The sequence below is a fragment of the Stylophora pistillata genome, chromosome 4 (assembly GCF_964205215.1).
Source record: "Stylophora pistillata chromosome 4, jaStyPist1.2, whole genome shotgun sequence".
Lineage (NCBI taxonomy): Eukaryota > Metazoa > Cnidaria > Anthozoa > Scleractinia > Pocilloporidae > Stylophora > Stylophora pistillata.
This window is the reverse complement of record NC_142522.1, coordinates 26012788-26037962: the sequence shown is the minus strand read 5'-3', so window position 1 is coordinate 26037962 and position 25175 is coordinate 26012788. Positions and strand designations below refer to the sequence as shown.

Below are 25175 nucleotides of genomic sequence, written 5' to 3'. Positions count from 1 at the left end.
ATGAATACTAATTTTCTAAACCCTAAACCCTACCCCTAAACCCTAACCCTAAAACCCCTCGTGCACCTACGCCATATGAATAACTAATTAATCAGAGTGACTCGGACCCAGGTCTCTACGGAATGGTCAGGATAACCCCCTAAACTACTCTGTAGGTTATTCTGTAGATCAGGAGTTGCGCTTATCGGTCCAGGTGTAACTTGGACATCCATATCAACGGACAATTCTTTCATGTAGCCATATTCTGACAGTGTAGCCACCACCATTCCATGTTTGCACCATTTCGTAATTGGGCTCTTGACTGAGTTTCGGGCCGCTCGAAGCACTATCGCTTGAAGACATCGACATCGCGAGAAAAATAGCGTATTTTGGCTGCGTTGAACCAAAAAAACCTAGTCCAGCTAAACCCAAAGTAGTTTAGACTGATTTAAATCCACATTTTGTGTCGTTAGACACAGTATTTACGTATCTGAAAGCAGGTAATGCGAGAGCCCAAAACTAAGGCCGCCAGCCGGCGCCATACATATTTTACTTAACCTAACTCATTAGCCCTCTCAGTGGTCAGTCAGTTTTGTCCAATTTAGATGTTTCAATAGTACCACCTTGGCTGTGAAATACTAACGTCTACCGCTTTCGTAGTTACCAAGTGAAAGTTGATTGACGCGGTTTTTTATCTATAAGCTTCTCGCAGTGCTTATCTACAGGTACCATAATTCTGTGGGACAATGAAAGAAACTGCGTTGCGAAGATGCAAGAGACTGTGACCGTATATATTGGATGAAGATTCCTTTTCCAAATACTCGCACTTAACTGAAGCAAAACTGTTTCTTTCCGCCATTTTATATAGAAATTTTATAACAGACAAAAATTTTCGAAAACAATTTATTAAGACGCGTTGAAGGCTGAGAGGAAGTTGATTATTCTGGTAGTGAAAGTAATTACTGAGCCGCGAGGAACTTTTTCATCATTTTTTTTCTTCAAAATTCTGTCAATTAGCAAGGCCTGTTCGCGACGGGCACTGAAGTGCGTAGGTGGCACTGTTTTGGTTTAACTTGGACATTTGTAGTCCTTTTTTTAGAAACACTTCTCTTTGTAATGAGTCTAAAGAGTCTGAAAAGCCTTTAGGTAAACAAAGAAATTTCGTAACAATGATGCGTAAATTAAAAGGTAATTAAGACGCGGAAGGTTTATTGACTTGGCAGGTTTGACTCTGAAAATTTGAATTTCTCATGAATATTAGGGGATCAGTGTGTTTTGAAACTACATCAAAGGATACTTCAACTAATCTCCATGACTTAGATCGAAATTAGATACCTACTTTATATTGACTTTCAGCCAGTCGTTACTAGAGCTAGTTATGAAGCATTTCCACTCAATAAACAAGTCTTCACCTGCTGCACTCTAAGTTCGTTCTGTCGAGAGTGATCATTAACAGGTATAAACTAGTTGGGAGGTGCAGTGTTTTGAACTGTTTTACTGGTGCAACCAAGTGGTCTGCGTGAAAATGAGCTCATCAGATTATTTCAAGGGTAGTGCGAGAACTTTCCCTATTATCCTTAGTATTTTGCTCGGAATCAGATTAGCATCGAGTTTTTACTTGCGCTGGTGACTAATTCGGCTAGTAACAAGGAATTCAAAAACTGTGGATGTGATGAGTTATTTAGACTGTCGTGGCTTGAGAGAAATAACACTGCCTGTATATGATGATTTTGAGGATTATCAGCTTCATATAATATATTGCAATTTTATTACAGACTTGGTGAAAGGTGAAAAAGATTTTAACCAAGTCATTGTTATTTTCCATGGTGATCGGGGGTGAGTTTGATTGTTTCGAACATATTTTCCTTTCTAAGAAGTCAAAAAAGCGCCTCATTTCACTTCAGTTTTTTCAGTGGAAGAAAGAGAAGATTTGCATATGCCATTGCAGAAAACAAACAAGCAGACTCTTACTCCAAAACACGGTCACTTACAATTTGTCTTTCCGTGGCATTTCAAACTAAACAGAGGTGAATATTCACAATTGATCGTCGTTGGAAATGAGTAATACTTTCTGTAAAATCGCTCAGTGTTTTATAAAAGAAGATCGTCGCTATGGTCATTTAACTCGTGTGCGTTTGCCATACAAATACTGCTGTTCATCTAAAGGTGTGCATGCGCTTTAATTCCTCTCCTTTCCTCTCCAATTGACAGTTATCGGATTGTAACAGATACGTGTTAAAAAAATGTTTCAAAGTTTGCTTGAAAGCCTTTTAAGTTACCTTTACCACTACTTAAATAAAATGTTTCGGTGAAGCCTCTCTCTTTAATTTGAGTAACCTCAGTTTTCTTTATCATGTACTCGCTAGGAAATTATTCAGTTCATGGCTAGTGAATTATCTAAGTCTATTCATCTCCACCTTGGTTATTAATTGTCAACCCTCATTCATTCTAGAGAACTTTCTATTTTACGAGTCTTAAGAGTCTAAATAGCCTTTGGGTAAACAAAGAAATTTCATAACAAGGATGCGTAAATTTAACGTAATTATCAAAGTCATGTAAATTTAATTGACTGAAAACTTAGTTTTTCAGTAGAAATCGCCTATGAAATAGGAGTGTTTTTAAGTTAATTAAAGGAATCGTCGAAATTAGCCACATATTAATATTTATATTTATCCAGTGTCAACTGGTTTTCAAATATTTCATCTCAATAATGTTGCACCTGCTGCACTGTAATTTCATCCTGTTTAGACTACTAGTGATAATTTAAAAGTCTGATAAGTATAAACTAGATGGGAGCTGCAGTATTTTGAACAGTTTTACCTCCGCCATCGAGTGGTTTTCGCAAGAATGAACTTCACGGATCATGTTAAGAGGGGAGCGAGAACTTTCCCTGTTATCCTTGTTTTTTTGCTTGGAATCAGATTAGCATCAGTTATTGCTTGCAATGGTGAGTTTAAAATTATTTTGATAGAAGTGAATTTCAAAACCGTGTAGTTGTAGGATGCGATGAGGTATTAATTATGGCGTGAGCTGAGAAATAACACTTCCTTTGTGTGATGACTTGAGGGATTATCTGCCTCACTTAAAACAACAATTACAGTTTTCATCAATTGGACAATATTCTAACCGGGTCAATGTTATTTTTTTCGCTCATCAAGGATGAGAATTATTTGTTTCGAACTAATTTTCCTAAATTGAAATTCGCCTCTCTTCCCCTCGATTACCGAGATCGCAGCTGCCATGAGCATTTTCCGAGAAACGATTCGGTGAAAAAAAAAAACATTTATAGAGTTTGATGATGATAGTTAAACAAAACTTTTAACTCTCACTGCTTGTATGTACTTAACATAACTGGTTGATAGGGCTTCCTACTACACTCCAGAGATGTAGTGCGACAGTCTTTTTCTATCGAGGTTACCGAAGGCAGCTCGCAACTAGCTCACGAAAAATCTCAGTCATCAACAGACCCTCATTTCGCTTAGAAATATTAATGGACTTGAAAGTCGATGGTTGAAATGCATTATTGTGTTCGCCTTGTATCGACTTGTGGCTTTTTTTTTCTATGCCTGACCTTTGCCATCCATGTTTTTCTCCCTTCGTCTTTCCTAAACTCCGTTTAGGAAAATTCCAGCTAAGCGCTCGACAGGAAATTTGAAACAGGAATTCATTGATAATTCATCGAGGTGACGTAACGCATGTCTTCTCTTATTCGAGTTGCATCAAAATTGAAAGCCATTAACTAGTGCGGATCGTGAGAAGATAAATACCAAAGAGGTTAAGTGTGGGCGTGTAGAAATCTGTCCATAACCCAGTGGCATATGATTAAAAAATTTAAACTTCACTAGAAGCGGAAATTGCTTCTTGAATGAACAAATGAAGACTCTAGGGACGTGTTTGCGGGGCTTCACCAAAACAATAACCGTAGTCCGCCAGTCTGTTAGTTGTTATCATTAGTCATGGGGAAAGGAAGTTGAAACCTTCATTTACGTTGGCGCTTTCCAGTTGTGACTGATTCAACCTTAGAAAAGGTTGAAATGGCGTCTTTATATAAATTTGACCGAGAGAAGCCATCAATCGTCTCTGTTTTTGTCAATTTCTCCGGAATCGTGTTCCCCTTTTTGTGGAGGCTGCACAGGTAGGGACATAACATGGAAGCAATGCCATATTAGCCATTTTTTTTTATTAAGTAAAGGTTTCTTTCGCTTATTTTCACTCGTTGTCGAGAAATCCTTTGCGAATTTTCATTTTCTTTTTAAAATAGGCTCGTCTTTTTTTTGTTTGTTTACTCAAGGCTAAAAATTGAGAGTTATAATCCATGCCAATGGTGTATTTTAAACCTACGAATAACACTTTCTGCAAATATTCATGGTCTCTTGTTTGAGGGGAAAGAAAAAAAACGGCTAATACAGACGTTTCGAAAAATAGTTTAAAAAATTTGGCTGTAAGTTTTCTTTTTCTTTCTTTTTTTTTTTTTTTTTTTTTTTTTCTAACCATTTTCACTGCATTACCGCAGTAGGGTCGGACTAGAACGGAACATATGCGAACCATGCGAGCAGTCGACCCTATAAATCCCACCCATCCCACCCCAGGGGAGGACATCCATCACAAAGTAATCTCGTGCGTGGGAAATTAACGTCTCCTACCCCAAACCCTGTTGGAGACGGGACCTCCATTTATTTATTTCTTTAATTTTGTTCTTTTTCTTTTCGGCATTTTTTGTTTTTTGCAGCTGACGAATGTCGCATCATCCTGTTTGAGGAACCGATAGCAAATAGGGCAATTAAGGGGCATGTGATTAGGAGTAGTGAGGTCCACAGTGAGGGGAGCTGTCGCACGATGTGTTATATGGAGCCTAACTGCGTCTCCATAAATGTGAAACCTTTAGACGGAGGAAAGTACAACTGTGAGTTGAATAACGCCACGGTTGATAAAGGTGAACTAACCTTCTTTGAAGAAGTGGATGCTTACTACTTGGCGATTGAGGTAAATCTTTCGCTTAAACTTAAAGTTTTGTTTGGAATGAGAGGAATTCAAAGTGGTGCACTTGCTCAGCGCTTTACAATTTTAGACCAGCATTATTATTTGTTGCTTTTTCTCCCCCCTTGATCTGAATCTTGCCTCATACTTACACGTCCTGTTCGAAGCTGTGCCTTATTAAGAGTTTTTGTTCTTTTGGGAGGAAACCCAACCTTATACATGTATAAGCCGGGCCATTAGCATTATTGTAATTCGACGTAGTTTATCATGCTTCCTTGTAAATATTTATTCTAGTGTGGTGAATATAAATAATTGAGAAAGATGTTCTCTCCTTTTTTGATGAGTGCGTTGTTTTTGTTTCTTTTGAACAGAATCCCTGTAGTAGCAGCCCTTGTGTCAATAACGGAACTTGCCAAGTTGGTTTCACCAGCAAAGGGTTTCGATGTGTATGTGTTCCTGGATATGCTGGAGCAAATTGCAGTGGTACTGTAAAAATTTTGTAATTTTGAAAATCTAGTGGTCCCTGATCCTTGATCAATATATATTCTCAAAACAGATGAAAATTTTGTTGATGGACACAAAAAGTCATCTACCTATAAGTTCTCATAGCTAAAACCACGAAGAAAGTCGTTTTAACCTCCATAGGTACTTGAAATCAAACTGAAAATGCTAAGCATGTCTAATAGAATCGGCTGGGGTTTGTCACTGACGCGTGGCTATATATTTGCTTTATTAACCAAGCTTGAGGTCAAGATGGTTGTATAATAGCCAAGTTCTTTTTCTGTATTTTTATGGACCGAGACGAAGTCGATCGAGGCCATAACAATGCAAAAAAAGAACGAGGCTAATACCGAGCCATCTTGACTGAACAAGCTCGGTTCATAAAAGATTTACTATATTGCAAATAGATTTCGCTTTGTTGAGAATTAAGAATGACTTGTTTACTTCGAGAGCCGGGAATGAAACCCGGATGTGTTTAGAGCACATCAAACTCACGAGAGTCGTTTCCGTTCTACTATTTTGACTATCTTCTGCCGCTTTTTGCGTTTCCATCGCCGAAATTGTCCAAGAATTACGAACGTAGTTCTAGTTGTATTTTTTTTCTAGCGTGGGATCAATGCGGGAAATTCCGGGAAGGCAAGATGGGCCCATATTGCCCGCTCGGGCAGCCAATGAGAACAAAGGATTCGCCTCATCTTGCCTACGGCCGCTGTGAGCGATGTAATAACGTGACTTAATCGTGATTTATCAGTGAGACAAAAGATAACACCTCATTACAAATGCGAGATAGTTACTGAATCGATCACTCCGTCGTCCATGTAAAAAGGAACTTCTCACGCTAAGGAATAAAGGCTGATAGTTTCTAAAGAAACTGTTTGGGGCTGCGTCGGTGGGGGTAACGAAATAATTTGAATATATCAACAAAGTTGAAATAGTAAATTGGCCACCGTTACGATTATAATAGCTGACGTTTCGAGCGTTAGCCCTTCGTCGGCGCGAATAGGGAAATTGTGGGTTGTGTGTGCTTTTTAAGGCAGAAAAAGGAGCTACGTCATTGGTGGGAACGTGGCAACGACAAAAACACGAATAAATTAGTGGAATGAAAAGCGTTCGTTGATACCTGTGGGATTTAGACTGCCGGTTTGAAAGATGAGCTTTTGTTGAAGAGTTTTCCGGCTTTCCGTGCTACCTGAATGTAAGGAAAGACCGCAGATTGCCATGTGTTGCTTAGAATGGTTAGGTAAATTAAAATTTCCAGGGACTGGTTTCGATGTATCCTTGTCATTCCCCTCCACGTCGCGAAAGTGTTCTCGGAATCGGTCACCTAGTCTTCTGCCTGTTTCGCCGATGTAAATCTTTTTGCAATAAGTGCAAGTTATGCAATAGATTACTTTGGCGGAGGTGCACGTGAAGTGATCGGTGATCTTAATTGATCGTTTGGGTCCCAATATTTTCTCAGTGTTTGGAGTGAAAGGGCACGTTTTGCATCGTGCACGAGCGCATTTAAAAGCGCCTGGTTGGTCATTAGTCTGAAAAGAACTTCTGACCAAAAAATTGTCTATGTTTTTGTCGCGTTTGAATGAAATGAGCGGAGGCTGCGAAAAGATAATGCTTGTCTCTGGATCGTTTTGAACTAATTTAAAGTTTTTAAGAATGATTTATTTAACTGAGGGGTTGTGAGGGTGAATTGTGAGACTGAATGGAATATGGTCGGAATCTTCCTTCTGTGACGTTTGTAGTGCTGAATGTCGATCAATAAGTTGGGCGCGGTGGTAACCCGTTTGAACGACAGAATCAGGGTAACCACGTTTATCGAAAAACTGGCACATCGACTCTGATTTGTGGTGGAAATCAGAGTCATCACCATATAAACGACAAAGTCTTAGAAACTGAGAAAAAGGAATGGAATTCTTAACGTGAGATGGATGCGAAGACGAATACAACAAGTAGTTATGCGAGTCTGTAGGTTTGTAATACACACTAGTACATAAACCGTAAGGTTTTCTTTCTTTTCACAGTATTATCAAGATCTTGCAGTGACTTAAAGAAGCTCGACCCTAAAGCGAAAAGCGGAATCTGTCTAATAGATCCTGATGGTGAAGGAAGATTCTTGCCTTTCCCCGTCATGTGTGACATGAGTGACAAAGACGGAGTTGGTGTGACTGTCATAAGTCACGACAGCGAAAAAAGGACTTTGGCAGACAATAATACCTCCCCGGGAGACTACTCGCGCAATATATATTACAAAGACGCGAACATTTCTCAACTGGTGAGTCTCGTCAGCGTTTCCCAGTTTTGCGAGCAGTTCATTAAGTACGAGTGCCTTGGTTCTGCATTGGAAGATGGCTTTTGGGTTTCACGTGATTCTGAGAAAATGACTTACTGGAGTGGGGCAGGACCTGAAAGTCACATGTGCGCATGCGGAATGAACAACACATGTGCCAAAAAACCAGACAACCGCACGCCCCACTCCTGTAACTGTCATATGAATGACAATGTATGGCGTGAAGATAGTGGTTTTCTTACTAACAAGACACATCTGCCAGTTAAGCAGCTGAGGTTTGGGGATACAGATATTGACCAAGACAAAAATGATGAGAAGGGTTACCACACCTTGGGAAAGTTTAAGTGTTATGGAATCGCCTGATTGTATGAAATAACAGAATTTTTAACCAATACTAACAGTCGGATCCAGTGGAAAACTTAATTAAGATAAAATTTGCGAGGCATTGTCAGTGATGCTTTTGAAAGGTTTATTTAACGATCCTTTTTTACTAATTTCGTGTGATAAAACTTCACGAGGAGTCTCACAACGATAATTTGATGATGAAAAAATAACATAAACTACCCTTTTCAGTTCTTTGTAATTTATTTATTTATCGGCAATATCTAACCAGGCTGGCCCAATTCTACCGCAAGCTGGTTTGATTGGTAGCCTGTATAATCAATATAAATACGACAGATGTATCGCTTAACTGTCAAGAGATTGTTAACTTCGAGTGCCAATGTAAAAGTGCCAATGTAATTGCGATTAATTCTATTTAGACTAACTACGCTGCGATCTAACCGTTGATGCTTGTTATTTGTTAAGGGTAATAATTGACTTATTAACTCGTCTACGAGTGTAACTGAACATATCTTGATAATTTGTTAATAACCGGCTTCAAATATGGCAGAAGTGCAGTGTTTTTTTTGTGCGTGCTCCACCTCACAACTAAAACTCAACTCAAGTTAGTGCTATTGAATATATTTCTTCCAGTATGTAAATACGCAGTGCTGTTGGTTTTTCGAAAAATCTCTAGCAGTTGTTCTTATTACAGTTTTTAGATCTAGTGCACTAGACTCTATTGGTACTTTAACAACCGTAGATTAAAGTTAAAATTATTGCGGAGGACGACACGCAATTTGGCAACGTTTTAAAGAGTTCTTGACTACGCTAAAATGTTGCCTTGCTAGGCAGCTTGCCAGTACCTTTTACACTGACTGCAGTATTGATAATGTAATTGCTTACACTTGTAAAAGTTGAGTAAAAATATTTACCAATCAAACTTTCAGCGTCGCTTTGAGGGGGGCGGGGGGTGCTATTACCTTCATTAAATGCCAAACTTTCATGACATGATAACACACAAAGAAAACTATAGTTATCATCTCAGACAACTGACGCAGATCTTGGGAGCCACAGGGTAGCCAAGCCGTTATACCCATCACTGAAGGTTACTGTTCTAAATTAACTATGATATTGACCTGCGAGACAGCTTGTTAGGTTTGTATAGCTATAACATGGTGTCATTGTTTAAACTGACTGCAGCATTGATAATGTAATGACTGATATTTGTATTGAATGTGAGTAAAACTAACCAAACTCTGAACTTCTCATTGGGTGTGGAGGGTTATCATGGCTTTCACCTTGATTAAATAGCAAACTCTCCGGACATGGTAACTCACAATGACTATATAATAAACCATTTGAGACAGTTGACTCAGTTCTTGGGAGCAACTGGGTAACCAAGCTTTGATAGCCATTTCTGAAGGTTCTGAAGGTTATTATTCCCTATGATCCCTAAGAGTGACTAAAATCTAATTTCTCCTCACATTATCACCTTTGAATCAAACAATAAACTCAAGAGAATCAAGGAAAAGGCCACCAACTAAAGAAGTTCTCGATTGTTAAACAAATTCTCCTAGTCAGCAGCTTAGGACATTTATAGAGAACGCTATAGGGAATATGCATATATATATTTAACAATTGGTTCATGCTTTAGCGTGCACTATCGAGTTATGGAGCACGCGGGAAGTTTGGAGAGCACGAAAGAAGCGTAAGAGTTGCCCGAGGCGATAGCCGAGGGAAACTCTAGCTTCTTGACTGCACTCCAAACTTCCTACGTGCTCCATAACTCGATAGTGCACAGCTGAAAGCATGAACCAATTGTTTTAGAACATAGCCGGTGGAATTGTGCATCAAATCCGACGCGAAAAACGGACAACAATATCAGTTGAAGCGAATCGTGACGGCGCTGTTTCCGAGTCTCCTTTTCCTTTGTTTTTCTCTCTTTCTGCCTCATTTAAGAGCTCTAGCCCAAGGGAAAAGGTCGAAACATTGTCTTCGTTTTCGGACTAATAGGCCGAGTTTCTGTTTGTATCCATTATTGTCGCGAAATATATTATTTTTCCCCGCGCTAACAATGGCTGCTCGCGCGAAAAAAAAAGTTCTGGCGAAGTCGGATCTGCTGACGCTATCAGCGTCCACTATCGGGATTTTGAGCACGCTCACGTATAATGAATTTAATTGCGCGACTCTGCTAGCTATGTTCTAAATATATATATATTATATTATGGAGCAATATATTATATTAGTTATATATATATATATATATATATATATATATATGTAAAAGGTTAGAGGGCTTTTTACATCTATTTGTTTCCTGTTTATTGGTGTTTACGTTCTTCTTACACGAGAAACACATTTTATTTCAGTTATCCTTTGATCATGAATCTCATTTAGACATTACAATGAGATTTTCGGCCTCGATCAAGATAAGACGGAAAAAAGTTTACCTTCTTTATCAACCCAATTTAATATTTTGAGTTTTATGACTTTCAGTAATCTTACTTCCGTTGGAAGGTGTTACGAATAGAAATTTGCCTATTCCATCGAAAAACCACGTTTTCCATCGGAATCTATTTTTGTCTATTGAACATGTGTGGCGTATTTTAGAAAGTACTCGCGCGGCTCTATTGAATCTTTAATTTCGGTTTGCGCAATATCCGAGTGAAGAAAATCACAGGTTGATTTTAATTGTTGAAGTATGCACATTTTAATTTATCGTAATCCAAAATAATCTATCTTATTTAAAAAAAAAAAAAACTGTGACTTGGATGTTGGAAGGTGTGTATCTTTCCTTCACTGGTCTGGGAATGACCAAACCTTTCTCAGGAGCAGCGTGTAATAACAATATGAGTTAAACGTAATGTGCGACGCTGGCGGCATCACTAGTGTTGTAACAGCAACATGGTGCATGGATACTGTTGTTTAGGAACAGCATTCTTATTAATTACTCAATAATCAAAACAAAACCCCGGCAGGCGCATTTGAAATCATTGTAAATTCTCTGGCCGTTTTCTGGATAGGCACCTTAACAAATTTGCTAGCGAAGCCGATTGAAATGTCGACTTAGGATAAATATGATTTTTTATCAAAGTGTCAACCATCGCTATCATCGCTTTGTTTTCTAACTAGCATGATACCAAATATGAGACGAAGAATTTTTGCATCTTTCCCTTTGGACCACAAAAAATTAGTCGTTCTAAGATTATTGTTTGGAGTGGAATGATAGCAGATGTAAAGAGTTTTATAATTTGCGTACAGACCTTCTGTGCAGCCAATTATTTCATGCGTCGTCAGTGTTCTCGTTGCCTTCGATGGCGTTGTTTGCTCAGTCGTCAATCATACTTATTCTGATGATTAGAAATTCGACAGAAAACTGCTATGTACTCTTTAACTTGACGCTGTCACTACATGTCATACCAGGAGACAATTTCAGTGAGTGCCTAAGCTACTCATAATTTGAGCACATTTGGGGATAGCACTAATTTCGGTAAACGAGCTTATAAATCCATTTCTTAAAAGCCTCGTTCGCTAACAGCTTTAATAAGTTTATATAGCTCTATGAGTAATAAAGATAGATAAACCTTCTAGTTGACTTTCACTGAAAGTAGAGGACATTGTTTGCCTCTTAGATGTTTTAATTAGAATTTCGTCTTTAACAAGAGTGTGTATTCAGCACCTGCTCTAATTTAACTCCATCCATATGTTTTGCATACTGGTTTAACAGCGTCGACGAGAATGTCCACAAGAATGAGACTTTGGGCCCATTTTAAGAATGGAGCGACAAATTTCTGTTTTATCCTTTCTCTTTTGATAGGAATCAGGCTGGCAACAGTTTTTGCTTGCACTGGTGAGTGTAAATCTAGAACAATTTGGAGTGTCTTATTTCTATAAATCGTTACAGGATGTGTTAAGTTTTACAAGTAGTAAAGTAGGTCTGTACTTGGTTATATTGTCTGAATTTTTCGTGTTAGAAATGTATTTACTATTCTCTCGCAAGGTTACACGTGAGATCGGCTGCCTTGAGCTGGTAAATTAGAAAGCTAATTGTCACCATGTTTTTGTCACATCGAAACGAGTACTAAGACAAATTTCAAATACCCTAACGTCAAATTAAACACTGAGAAAAAATTTTATCAAGACCATCCAACATGGAAGTGTCAGTTACCGACTGTTACCTCTAAGATCGATTCATAATTATTTACTAAATACCTGACAACCATGTACGATGTTAGCCACCGTGGAGAAGTCTTACGATTCAAATGCAGTTGAAGAGTTATTCATGAATCTTTTCCCATATTATCTTTACCATTTACATTAAACTTCACGATTATTCTTGTCTAAGAAAGCCCAGAAGGAAAGCACATCACAGTAAAACCTAACGTATGCGGCAAATTGATCAAAAGACTTATTTTCAAAGCTTGGATGAATTATGCAGTAGGCAAGCAGATGAGAGTTTTGCAAAACATTCAAGCGACTCCTTTCAAGTTATCTGCTTGAAATGAAGCGCCACAATTGCCTACAATGCAAGCTACCTTACAGAAGAGGGGTTTTCGGTTTTGCTGTTTTAGCTATTTTTTAGTTCAGTTTTTCGGTTTTTGTACCAAGAACCTTTGGTTTTTCGGTTTCAATGTTCATTGAAGTTTGCAGATTCTTTTGGTTTAAGTGTTTGGTTTTCGGTTTTCCTCAAAAATACTGAGGGGTTTTCGGATTTGACATTCGATGCGGTTTTCAGTTTTTCTATTTGGGTTCCGGTTTCTCTTCGATCTGAACGGCAACTATGCCCCCCCACTGATCTCGAACAGCCATGATCCACTTGTCAATACTGTATCGGATCACTGGGATACGACAATTTATCGGTTTTGACGATTTTGCATGTGGCTTTCGGCTACTAAAGAATTTGCGGTTTTGCGGTTCTGCGGTTCTGCGGCACTGCGGTTCTGCGGCCCTGCGGTTCTGCGGCCCTGCGGTTCTGCGGCCCTGCGGTTCTGCGACCCTGCGGTTCTGCGGCCCTGCGGTTCTGCGGCCCTACGGTTCTGCGGCCTTGCGGTTCTGCGGCCCTAGGTTTCGAATGATTTTTTTCCTACTGTTTTGCGGCTTCTAATAGACCCCAATGCCCCCCTCCTTAAAGTTCATAGTCATTTTTTCAAAGCTCTGGCTGCAGTCGGTAGTGATACTATACATTCTAACAATATGTCTTCATCCAAGATACTGAGGAAAGCCAAATGTGATGAAAATGTTGCAAAGCTTCGGAAAATTACATTGAAACATAGGCGATGTATTTCAGTGGCGTGTCTTCCAGTCGCCCCTGGTCACACTCGGGCTGCATGATAAGGAAATAAACTAAATAGAAGATATGATTAAATGATAAAACAAGGCGTTTTTCCGGGAAACATTCAAAATCTTCATACTCCAAGACGAAAAGGAGGAAGGTCTTAGCCAATAAACTTTCTCGTGATTAGAAATAAAGTCCGTGGAAAAACTTGTCTTAAATAAATTAGATAAAGAATTGTTCCTAATAATTATCATAGCTTCAATAGAGAGGGAGATTCAGCTTGAAATGTATCATGATGCTAAACAAAAATCTTGTAAACTTTCACTTGTGCTCGACAGGTGACGAATGCCGCATTGTCTCGTTCGAGGAGCCGATTGCAAATAAAGCAATCAAGGGGCACGTGACCTGGAATGAGGAGGTACCTAATGAAGGAAGCTGTCGTGTGATGTGTTGCATGGAGCCTAACTGTCTCTCTATCAATGTGAGACCTTCGCACGGCGAAAAATACTAATGTAAGTTAAATAATGCCACAGCTGATGTAACCTTCCTGGAAAACTGGGAGACCGCCTACTATCTGGCTGTTAAGGTAAACCTGTTGCGTATTACGATCACCGTTTTCTAGCTGTGTACAGTGAAGAAAATGTGAAGGAAAAAGTAAAAATCAAGAGAAATTTCCCAGGATAAAGGGAGGAGGACCTGGAAGGTATACTTAGCCCCGAAATTTTCTGTCAAGTGGAGACAATATTTTCCTTGAATTGAGCAAAGTCATTTATAGGGCGCTTTGCGACTGGGTTTTTTAAAGCAGAATCAGAATAATCTCTACAGCCAACGAGAACAAGGTAAAAGGTTTGATGATACTCTGGTTTAAAGATTTCATGAATCACGGTAACCGAAATTACAATTCGTCGACGAAACGTTTCGACACTCCTGGGTAAAGTTCTAGCTACGGAATTTTAACGGAAAATAGGGTGGTGAGAGTCAAAAGAGAGATATTTGTCGGTGTGCGTCGGTTCACGATAAACACGTCTCTACTTTCCCCTGTTTCGCTCTGCACACATACAATCCAATTACCCTTGTCACTCGCAGCAGATAATACGAGCCTGTCCAAATCCTTTTTAAGAGTTATCAGCGCATTGAAAACATCCTTTTGAATGTTTTTGGGAGGAGGTTTAGCTCACCTAAGTATGCTGCTTACTTCTGCTCGTACCGAATGCTCATGGTCGTCGCTAAGTTGAGAAATGCTCTCCTCTACACCGGCGACTACTTTATTCAGTAGGGCTGACTGTCTACTGTCTTCACTTGATTTCAAGGTCGAGGAGAATAATAATGTTTCCGATGTCTTAAAGGCAAATAACTATACCAAAACATATCTTCGTAACTGCCAGAAACCAGCTACGACTAGTGACACTCCTGAGGAAAAGGAACCAGCGACTGGTTTTGCTGTTATTCCTTACATCCAGGGTGTCAGGGAACCCATCAAGAGAATTTTTAATATCCGCAACACCATTAAAGTCGCTCACAAACCTTTCAGACTTTGGGGCATATTGTTTCCAAACCAAAGGATCCCGTTACTAAGGAACAACGAACCGATGCTGTTTATTCTATTCCGTGCAATGACTGTTATCACGAGCATATCGGACAAACAAAACGTCAGTTTGGTACACGTTTGAAAGAGCATCAGAAAGCGGTCTTCTTTTGTAAAAAAGAAAAATTCAGCTTTGTTGGAGTATACGCATGCCTAACTAGTCCTACAATTGGATGGGATAATTCTAAAATTATCACCAGTAATCGCCGCTCACCACTACCACCAGCGCCTTTGTTTGGAAGTTTGGCATATCAACTCCGCCCACGTTCCTTTAAATCGTGATGATGGCGGCTTACTACCTGACGCCTGTTTACACCTCGTCAGAAAAAAGGGCAGCTGATTAGTGAGCATGTAGAAGGGCCTCGTGTTGCAACGATCACGGGTCACCCCTGATGAAGGCGCTAGACAGGAGTGTTAGCTCAATTGGTTAGAGCGCCGGATTGTGTTGTGCGGTAGGTCGAAGGTTCGAGCCCCATGGTCTAAAAATAAATGAGGAGAAATTGTTACCTTTCTATAATCAAGAAATGGATAAATATTCTAGTCTTCTTGGATAAGGACGAACAAACCGTAGGCACCGTCTCCTGCAGGGTTAGGGGGTAGGAGACGTTAATTTCCCCCGCACGAGATTACTGTGTCGTGGATGTCCTTCCTGGACTGGGATGGGTGGGAATTGGCCCTGAAAAGCCCCCGTGGGGGGTGGTCAAGTAACCTAAGCATGTATGTATGTATGTATGTATGTATGTATGTATGTATGTATGTATGTATGTATGTGTCGAAACGTTGGGTCGATGAATTGTAATTTCGGTTACATTCATTAAATCTTTAAAGCAGAGTATCATCAAACCATGTCTGACTGTCCACTTGATTGCTGTGTGAACTTAGATATGTAGTTCTTTGTAGACGTTTGACTAATAAATCATAAAATTTAATTCTTTGTAGAATCCCTGTCGTAAGAATCCATGCTATGATGGTAGTACCTGTCAAGTTGGATTCACAAGAAAAGGTTTTCGCTGCATCTGCCCCATTGGATTCCCTTCAATAAGATGCTTTAAAGGTATTGTCACATTAATTTCTCTTTTACCGAACACACGATAAGTTTTACACGAAAAGAAACGTTTAAATACATCGGTGTAGGAAAAGACATTTTCATTGCGGTTTATAGGTTAATTTAAAATAAAACAAATAATATTTGAAGCGTTAATGATATGCATGTAAAGAAACGACTTCGCTTATAAGCTGCAATAGCCCATTTCCGAATTACCTTGGCCTCATTTTCTAAACGAGTCCTGGTGCTCATCCTTTCATATCATTATAAGTTTTCATTCACATGCAAATTAAATTCATTTTCACAAGAATGGTTGAGCACCAGGCCTCGTTTTAAAAAAGAGGCCAATGGTAATTCGGAAAGGGGGTATTCGTGAAACGATTCCTTTAAAGAAGCCTGAAAAATAATTGGTTTCCAACGATATTAGGGAAACACGGGTTTGACTGCTGACGAAACTTAACCGGCTACAATCTAACCGAAATCCTCTCTTTTTGATGCTAGCCAAGTCTTGCAGCGAAGTAAAGACGCTCGACCCAACAGTTAAAACCGGCCCTTATTTTATAGATTCTGATGGTGAAGGAGGACTGATACCGTTTAATGTCACCTGTAACATGACTGACAAGGATGGTGTTGGCGTGACAGTAATAGGTCACAACAGCGAAAATGAAACAAAGGTGGACAAATGTAAAAAACGAGGCTGTTACTCACGGAACATTCTCTATACAGGAGCGAGCTTTCCTCAACTAGAGAGTCTTACCAAGGCCTCCTTGTTCTGTGAACAGTTCATCAAGTACAAATGCCATGCTTCAAAGATATTCTCTCCAAGAAACATATCTTCAATCAAACCTTTCGCCTGGTGGATGTCACGTGACTCTATCAAAATGACATATTGGGATGGAGCAGCAGCTGACAGGAGAATGTGTGCATGTGGGATAAAAGGCACGTCGACGCCGCTAAGTGCAATAGTTTCACTCCTGGTACAATGTAATGACTCTGAGTGGGTTGCTAAATGAATTTATTCCAATTATTAAGACTTGAATTACACGATAAGTGAACTACTGATCGAGCACGTGGAACACTCTCTGGCACACTCGCTAACACTCCAACAACGCGCATGTTCACTCATTTGCATAAATGCATCTCATTATAGGGGAGTGACCATATGATGGACTAGCATCCCATCCAGGGGGGAGGGAGAGTACAAATATTTCGTCGCTTAGGCTGTATGGGCTACTGGCCTGACGCAGACTTGTTCTTAATTCTATTACGTGCATCTCCATGAACAGTGCTGGTAAATGTTTTTTTTTTTATGGGAACTTTAGAAAACATTTTCGTATTAAATTATCTAATTAAGTTGTGAACTTATCATCTATTTTTAACTATTAATATTCTTATTTATTTATTAATTTACTTCTTTTTTTTTTTTTAAATTTATTATTTTTCGGTCATTCTGGGAATTCCGGGTATTCCGGGTAATCCAACTATTCCAGATATTCCAAGTATTCCGGTTCCGGTTCCAGATTCTATATTTTCCAACTGCCATTTTTTAGATCGGTTTTTCGGTTTTTGTGCCAAAAAACGTCGGTTCTTCGGATTTGTTGTTCATTGCGTTTTGTGGATTATCCGTTTTCAGCATTTTGTTTTCGGTTTTCGTCAAAAATTTTGACGGGTACTCGGATTTGGTATCCGATGTGCTTTTTCGGTTTTTCATATTGGGTTTCTGGTTTCTCTTCGATCTGAGCAGAAGTCATACGCCTCTGCTGATCTCGAATAGCCGCGAAACCGATGTTGATCCACTTGTAACCACAGTTTCAGATCGATTGGGATTTTGACAACTGAGATGTGTAAATCTATCGATTTAGACGGTTTTGCATGCGGTTTTTGGTTTTGATCGGGTTTTTTTTTTTTTTTTTTTTGCGGTTTTGCGGTTTCTATTAGACCCTTATATAAGTGAAAATATGTTTCTACGCGGAACTTTGAATGTTAAAAATGCCAGCAACTCAGCTAATAGCGCGTTGGAATCTGTGACGAGACTCATGTACGACATGTCAAGAATTGGCAATATCCCCTTAGTGACCTGTTATGCAAATTTTAGTAATCAACATCGTTTCTGTCTTTAAATGAAATAAAATAAACTTAAGGTTTTTGAAACGTAAAATGTATTCGTCTCTGATGTTTTGAATACTCATACAGTTGTAAATCGCGAATTAAACCAGAGCATTGAAAAAATGAAATCTACGTTTGTATCTACGTTTGTAGGTCAGTTTAACTCCCGGTAGTGATCGCTATTCAAATCTTTTCTTAATATTTCAACTTATATTCTGGAATCAATAGGTAAAGAATAATTTAAGGAAAAAAATACATTTCAGCATCAGAGATGCTGAATGTAACACTAAGTTATTAGCGTTAGCGAACGAAGAAATATGTTAGAGAAAATGGGAATTTAAACTTGAGATTCAAAGAGTTAAATACTCCCATCATGGATGTTGTTTTGCGTTAATTATGAGGAGTTAACTCATCTTTGGGCTCACTTTAATTGCGCCCACTAAGATCATTTATTCACCTGAAATAAGTGCGAATAATCGATCAGTTATCGAAAGTTTAAAAATTGACAAAAGAAAACCGACTTCAATTATTGTTCGAAAATGGCAGAGCTTTGTCTGTGATGTGAAGTTTGATGAACATTTTTAAGTGTGTACACCTGTCGTAGTTTTATGAGGTTTAGTTAGTTTATTGCTTTTTACTCCGTTGTAATCGACTTTTCTTGCATCTTTATTTTGAGGAATGTCTCCTCTATATAACTTTGAGCTCGATATCGTGACTGCAGTTTCTTTCCTCTGCTCTTTATCTGGAGTTGTATTTCCATCTTGCCATGGTTGTTCTGGTAAGTGTCTATTTTTTTCTTTTCTTTGCGTTATTCTTACAGCAACTTTGTGACAACAGTTCTTAGCTTTTTCAGGTCCTCCAAATAGATATCAACTGAAGTTCCTTTACACTTTTAGCGGATCTCCACCCACTAGTAGAAAAGTTTTTATCGGACATTTGCAATGGCGTGTGATTACGACGACCTAAAATAAAATTTGAAGGACCTGATTACTGGGTAACGAGAGACTTAAAGTTTCTTCCGTGAAAATTCGGGAAAGCCTACAGAATAGGCGTGGTGTTTTATGTCTTGCGTGTTTCAGGCGAGCGAAGGCAATGTGAGACACGGGAGATGAAAGACGCTCGGGAAGAGGGGCGCAAAAAAGGTACATATTCAAATTCAAAAGGCGAGAGGGGCCGTGCGTGTCTCGTTCCTAAAAAGGATTATAAAAAAGCAGAAAAAAAAAATAGAATTTCGCTATTAGATGCTCTGCTAACCTGGGTAAAATTAGTTCCTTTTCGAAATTGGTCATATTTTAAACTTCAATGTTCGTGCCATATGTCCTGGTCATCATGATGGTCCCCCTTTTGTGGAGGCTGCACAGGTAGGGACATACCATGGAAGCAATACCATATTAGCAATTTTGTTTATTAAGTTATGGTTTCTTTCGCTTATTTCACTCGTCGTCGAGAAATCCTTACGAATTTTGATAATTTTTAATTGGCTCGTCTTTTTTTTTCGTTCGTATACTCTAAGCTAAAAATTGAGAGTTATAGTTCACGCCCATGCCGTATTTTAAATCTAGAAATGATACTTCCTGCAGATGTTCATTGTTGACTGTTTGAGAGAAAAGAAAAAACAACGGCTAATACAGACGCTTCGTCAAATGGTTTAAAAAACCTTGGTTGTAAGTTTTCCTTAATTTTCTTCTTTTTTTGTTCTATATTTTTTGTTTTTTTGCAGCTGACGAGTCTCGCATTATCCTATTTGAGGAACCGATGGCAAAAAGTGCAATTAAGGGGCATGTGATTAGGAGTAGTGAGGTCCTCAGTGAGGGGAGCTGTCGTACGATGTGTTATATAGAGCCTAACTGTGTCTCCATAAATGTGAAACCTTTAGACGGAGGAAAGTATAACTGTGAGTTGATTAACGCCACGTTTGATAAGAGTGAACTAACCTTTGAAGAAGTGGATGCTTACTACCTGGCGATTGAGGTAAATGCTTCTCTTAAACTTAAAGTTATGTTTAAAATGAGAAGAATTCAAAGTCGAACACTTGCTCAGCGCTTTAAAATTTTAGACTAGCATTTTTATTTGTTGCTTCATCGTCCCCACCTTGACCTGAATCTGGCCTCACACCTACACTTCTTGTTCGATGCTGTACATTAGTAAGAGTTTTTGTTCTTTTGGGAGGAAACCCAACCTTATACATGTATAAGCCTGGCCATTAGCATTATTGTAATTCAACCTGGTTTATCATGCTTTCTTGTAAATTTTTATTCAAGTGTGGTGACTATAAATAAATGAGAAAGATGTTCTCTCCTTTTTTAATCAGCGCGTTGTTTTTTTCCCTTTTGAACAGAATCCCTGTAGTAGCAGCCCTTGTGTCAATAACGGAACTTGCGAAGTTGGTTTCACCAGCAAAGGGTTTCGATGCGGTTGTGTTCCTGGATATGCTGGAGCAAACTGCTGTGGTACTGTAAAACTCTGTGATTTTTATAATCTAGTTGTGCCTGATCTGTGATCAACATATATTCTCAAAACAGAAGAAAATTTTGTTGATGGGCACAAAAAGTCGTCTACCTATAAGCCCTCCTAGCTAAAACCACGAAGAAAGTTGTTTGGACTTGAAATCAAGCTGAAAATGATAAGCATGTCAAATAGAATCAGCTTGCATTTGTCACTGACGCGTGACTATACATTTGCTTTATTAACCAAGCTCGCGGTCAAGATGGCTAGATGTTTGCCGAGTTCTTCTGCATTTTTATGGACCAAGGCAAAGTTTAGGTCCATAAAAATGTAAAAAAAAGAACGAGGCTAATATCCAGCCATCTTGACCGAACAAGCTTGGTTAATAAATGATTTATTATATTGCGAAAAGATCAGTTCGCTTTATTAAGAGTAAGAATGACTTGGTTACTTCGAGAGCCGGGAATAAAAGCCAGCTGTGTTTGTAACACATCAAACTCACGAGAGTCGTTTCTGTTCTACTATTTCGACTATCCTCTGCCACTTTTTGCGTTTCCATCGCCGAAATCGTCCAAGAATTACAAACGTAGTTCTAGTTGTATGTTTTTGTAGCGCGAAATCAATGCGAGCAATTCCGAGCAGGCAAGATAGGCCCATCTTGCCCGCTCGAGTAGCCAATCAGAACACAGGATTCGCTTTATCTTGCTCACGGGCGCTGTGAGCAATGTAATAACGTGACTTAATCGTGTTTTAATTGTGAGACAAAAGATAATGATTCATTAGAACTGTGAGATAGTTATTGAATTGATCACTTCGCCCTCCATAGAAAAAGCATATTCGTTTGCAACGATAAAATGGGCTCTTTAAGAGAAACTTTTTCAGGCTGAAGTTTGTTCCTACGAGACAGGGTGCACTATGGCCCCTCTTGCTAGTTCATAATACGTAATCCCCCATCCCAGGGATATGTTTCTCAGTTTTCTGATACTAACCAACACTCCAAAGTGTAGAGAGGAACTGTGAGAGTTCAGATGGCTGTGTCGATATCTTTCTTGATCTTTTTAACTAAAAACTTCCTCAGACAGCTTGGGCAACTTCGCCAGTATTATCAAGATCTTGCAGTGACTTAAAGAAGCTCGATCCGAAAGCGAAAAGCGGAATCTGTCTGATAGATCCTGATGGTGAAGGAGGATTGCTGCCTTTCCTCGTCACCCGTGACATGAGTGACAAAGACAGAGTTGGCGTGACTGTCATAAGTCACGACAGCGAAAACAGGACATTGGTAGACAATTACACATACCCGGGATCCTACTCGCGAAATATATCCTATAACTGAAGGAGCGAGCATATCTCAATTGGTGAGTCTCCTCAACGTTTCCCAGCAGTGTGAGCAGTTCTTTAAGTACGAGTGTCTTGGTTCTACGTTGAAAGATGGCTTTTGGGTTTCACGTGATTCTGATGTAATGACCTACTCGAGTGGTGCAGCACGTGGCAGTCACAAGTGCGCTTACGGAATGAACAACACGTGCGCACAAACCAGTATGCAGTGTAACTGTCATATGAATGACAATGTATGGCGTGAAGATAGTGGTGTTCTCACTAGCAAGACACATCTGCCAGTTAAGCAGTTGAGGTTCAGAGACACAGATTTTGACAAACCAGAACAATTTGACGAGAAGGGTTACCATACCTTGGGAAAGTTTAAGTGTTATAGAATCGCCTGATTGTAAGGAATAACGAAATCGTTAACCAATTCAAATCGTCCCGTCTAATAAAAAATTATGACAACTATTGCAAGACAGTCAGTGATTCTTATGAATGTTTTATTTATAGTTTTTTACAAATTATTTCGCGTGGCAATATTACAAGAGGAATCTTACAACGATAATTTAATGATGAGTAAAGGTAACTCGCACTACCCTTTTCAGTTATTTCATTTATTTATTTACCGGCAACATTTAACAATGCTGGCCCAGTTCAGCTACAAGATGATTTGAATGAGGGCCTGTATAAAGAATATAAATGTGACGAAACATGTACTGAAATATATCACTGAACTGTCAAGATATTGTAAACTTCGTGAGCTAGAGTAAAACCTCTGCATTGACTAGCTACGCTGTGATTTTAACCATTTTTAAACAATTATTGGATGAGGTTTTTGTGATATCCGGAATAATCAAGGTCGAGTTAAGTGTTATCAGCCGAAGCCGAAGGCTGAGGCTAATAACAATAACCAAGAGACCTGCTTAACAAAGTAGAACATCTTAACACAAGCGGTCCATTTCCAACTGGCACCTTAATGGTCTGGTGGGACGTGGTTTCAATGTTCCCTAACATCGATAACAAACTCGGCCTCACTGCAGTAAGGAAGGCTTTGAGTAGAGAAAACAAATTTCCATCCACGACTTGTATTTTAGAAGCCGTAAAAGTTTGTTTGAAAAGCAACCATTCTGTTTTTAAAGAGAATTTCTTTCTTCATATCCATGGCACAGCTATGGCTCCGTAGAATGCTTGTAGCTATGCCGATATAGCCATGGGCGAAATTAATCACAAAGCTAAGTTTTCTGGTCCGATAAAGCCGTCCTTATGGTGGCGATATCGAGACGATGTATTTGATCTATGGCAGCAAGGCCTTCCTGCCCTACATAAATTTACTGATTACATCAATTTTCTATATCCTACTATTAAGTTTGAGCTAGTTTTTTCTGAGCGTGAGCTTCACGTACTTGATCTTACTTTATATCTTATCGATGGATTTATCAGGACAGACGTCTATTCCAAACCTACAGATAGCCATTTATACCTTCCGCCTTCCAGCTGCCATCCTAAGCACGTTTTCAAAGCTATTTCTTTTGGAGTAGCCACAAGAATGAAAAGAAATTGCTCTGAAGAAGTATTTTTTTTCCGAGAGAACAGCTGAGTACAAAGAGTACCTTGTTAGCCAGGGTTACCCTTTTAAATTAGTTTCTAAACAATTCTCCAAAGACTCCGCCATCCCCATAAATAATTACTCAGAACTCGTGGAAAAGAAACGAAGAAACTATTTCCATTTGTTATTACATTTAATCCTAACTTGTCCGACGTAGGTAACATAATCAGAAAGCATTTGTTTATTCTGCAATTTAACCCCAAATTCAAAGAACTTTTTCCTCGAAGTTCTATCATACCATCTTTTCGTCGATCGAAAAATCTCAAAGAATTGTTAGCACCATCTCGTTTTAAAACTGGCAGGGAGAGACAAACCAATCCTCATAACAATGGCTGCTTTACATGCGATAGGAAAAGATGCGATCTCTGTCAGAATTTCTTTGTTGAATCTAAATAATTTCTCAGCTCTCAGACGGGCAAAAATTACACCATTCACTCTAGACTTTCCTGTGATTGTAAAAATGTGATTTACTTGGCTTCTTGCAAGAGATGTCGCCTGCAATACGTGGGATCTACTACTACCGACTTTAAAGTTAGATTTCGAAATCACAAATCTGCTATGCTCACAAACAAAACAACTTGTGAAGTAGCGATACACTTTAACAAAACCCCACACACCCTGGACGATTTTTCGTTCCAATGCATCGATCAGGTACAGGCCCCTAATGGCTCTGAAGAGATCGATAGGCTTTTAATCACAAAAGAGGCTTATTGCAGTGCTCAATTGTTCTCTTTGGCACTCCATGGTTTGAATAAAAGAAAGGAATTTCATTCGAAAAATAGAATTTGCTATAATTAATTTTCCATCTTATATTAGGCGCTACTAATTGATCGTTCAAAGGCCCTTTTCTTGGATTTTGTCGGCCCTTTAATTAGGTGTGGATTGGGCTCAGAGGCCCTGTCAAGGGATCTTATAATGATTAGTATCATTTAAGGGCCCCTCCAAGGATTTTGTTGCTAATTTTCCCTTTCGGGTTCCAAAGGCCTTGTTTTAAGATTTTGTAACGGTTTACAGTTGTAGTGAAAAGTAGGCCTCCCCTTTTTTTTGCTTGCCGCATTGCTTCTTTGCAATTGGTTACGCCATTCATTTTAACATATTTAGTATTCTTATCTCTTAGTTTTTAGGGTTTGTTTATTGTATTTTGTCCATTGCTTTCTTTGTAATTAGGTTTTTTGTTATCTTTTTGTTACCACCAGTTCATTAGTCGTTATCTGTAATTACGTAATCATTAGCACTTCGATCTTATTTAATGCTCTGTTTTTATTTCAAAAGTTGTAAATAACTGAAGAAGGTCTCGCACCGAAACATTTTTTATTAAAATTTTTACGTTTTTGACGTCAGAAGTTGTCCATCCTCGCAATTTTGAAACTTTCTACGTTCGTGTTTGCTGCGTGGTTTGGACTATTGATCCTCCGGGCGCGGTGCACCTTTGTTGGCCTGAGAGTTCCACTAACGACTTGTTGTATATATATATACAACAATATATATATATATACCCCCCTGATGAGTGGGCGACCACGAAACAGGCTTGTAGGGATGAACTTGTAGTTTACTTGTCTTTTTCCTCCCACAATATATACTTCGCTCTACTTCTATGTATTGAGCACTGTTCTACGAAAATCAAGTCACACTTTATATATATATATATAAATATAGCTCTTTGACATACAAAGCTTTGCTTTCATGTCCAAATTGAGCACTCTAACTAGGATGAGTCATTGCTCTGCA

The 25175-nt window shown here is 39.0% G+C and overlaps 1 protein-coding gene and 3 pseudogenes across 1 annotated transcript; 3 read left to right on the top strand and 1 right to left on the bottom strand.

Annotated features, from left to right (window-relative positions):
* Positions 1-24777, top strand: part of LOC148733051 (uncharacterized) — a 105159-nt pseudogene extending 80382 nt beyond the window's left edge.
* LOC111319332 (neurexin-4-like) lies at positions 2764-9427 on the top strand. Its single transcript, XM_088757592.1, has 4 exons — positions 2764-2926; positions 4709-4962; positions 5328-5439; positions 7476-9427. The coding sequence occupies exons 1-4, from the start codon at positions 2827-2829 to the stop codon at positions 8102-8104; spliced, it is 1095 nt and encodes a 364-aa protein (XP_088613718.1). The 5' UTR covers positions 2764-2826; the 3' UTR covers positions 8105-9427.
* On the bottom strand, positions 5795-7469 carry LOC148733053 (uncharacterized; annotated as a pseudogene).
* Positions 11805-17533, top strand: LOC148733052 (neurexin-4-like; annotated as a pseudogene).
* Positions 24778-25175: the final 398 nt, after the last annotated feature.

Bases quoted from the DNA above. Each gene is read 5' to 3' on its own strand.
- LOC111319332 (XM_088757592.1), top strand. From the start codon at position 2,827: ATGAACTTCACGGATCATGTTAAGAGGGGAGCGAGAACTTTCCCTGTT. The intron at 2,927-4,708 runs GTGAGTTTAAAA...TGTTTTTTGCAG, and splicing joins ATCAGTTATTGCTTGCAATG to CTGACGAATGTCGCATCATC. The intron at 5,440-7,475 runs GTACTGTAAAAA...TTCTTTTCACAG, and splicing joins TGCTGGAGCAAATTGCAGTG to TATTATCAAGATCTTGCAGT.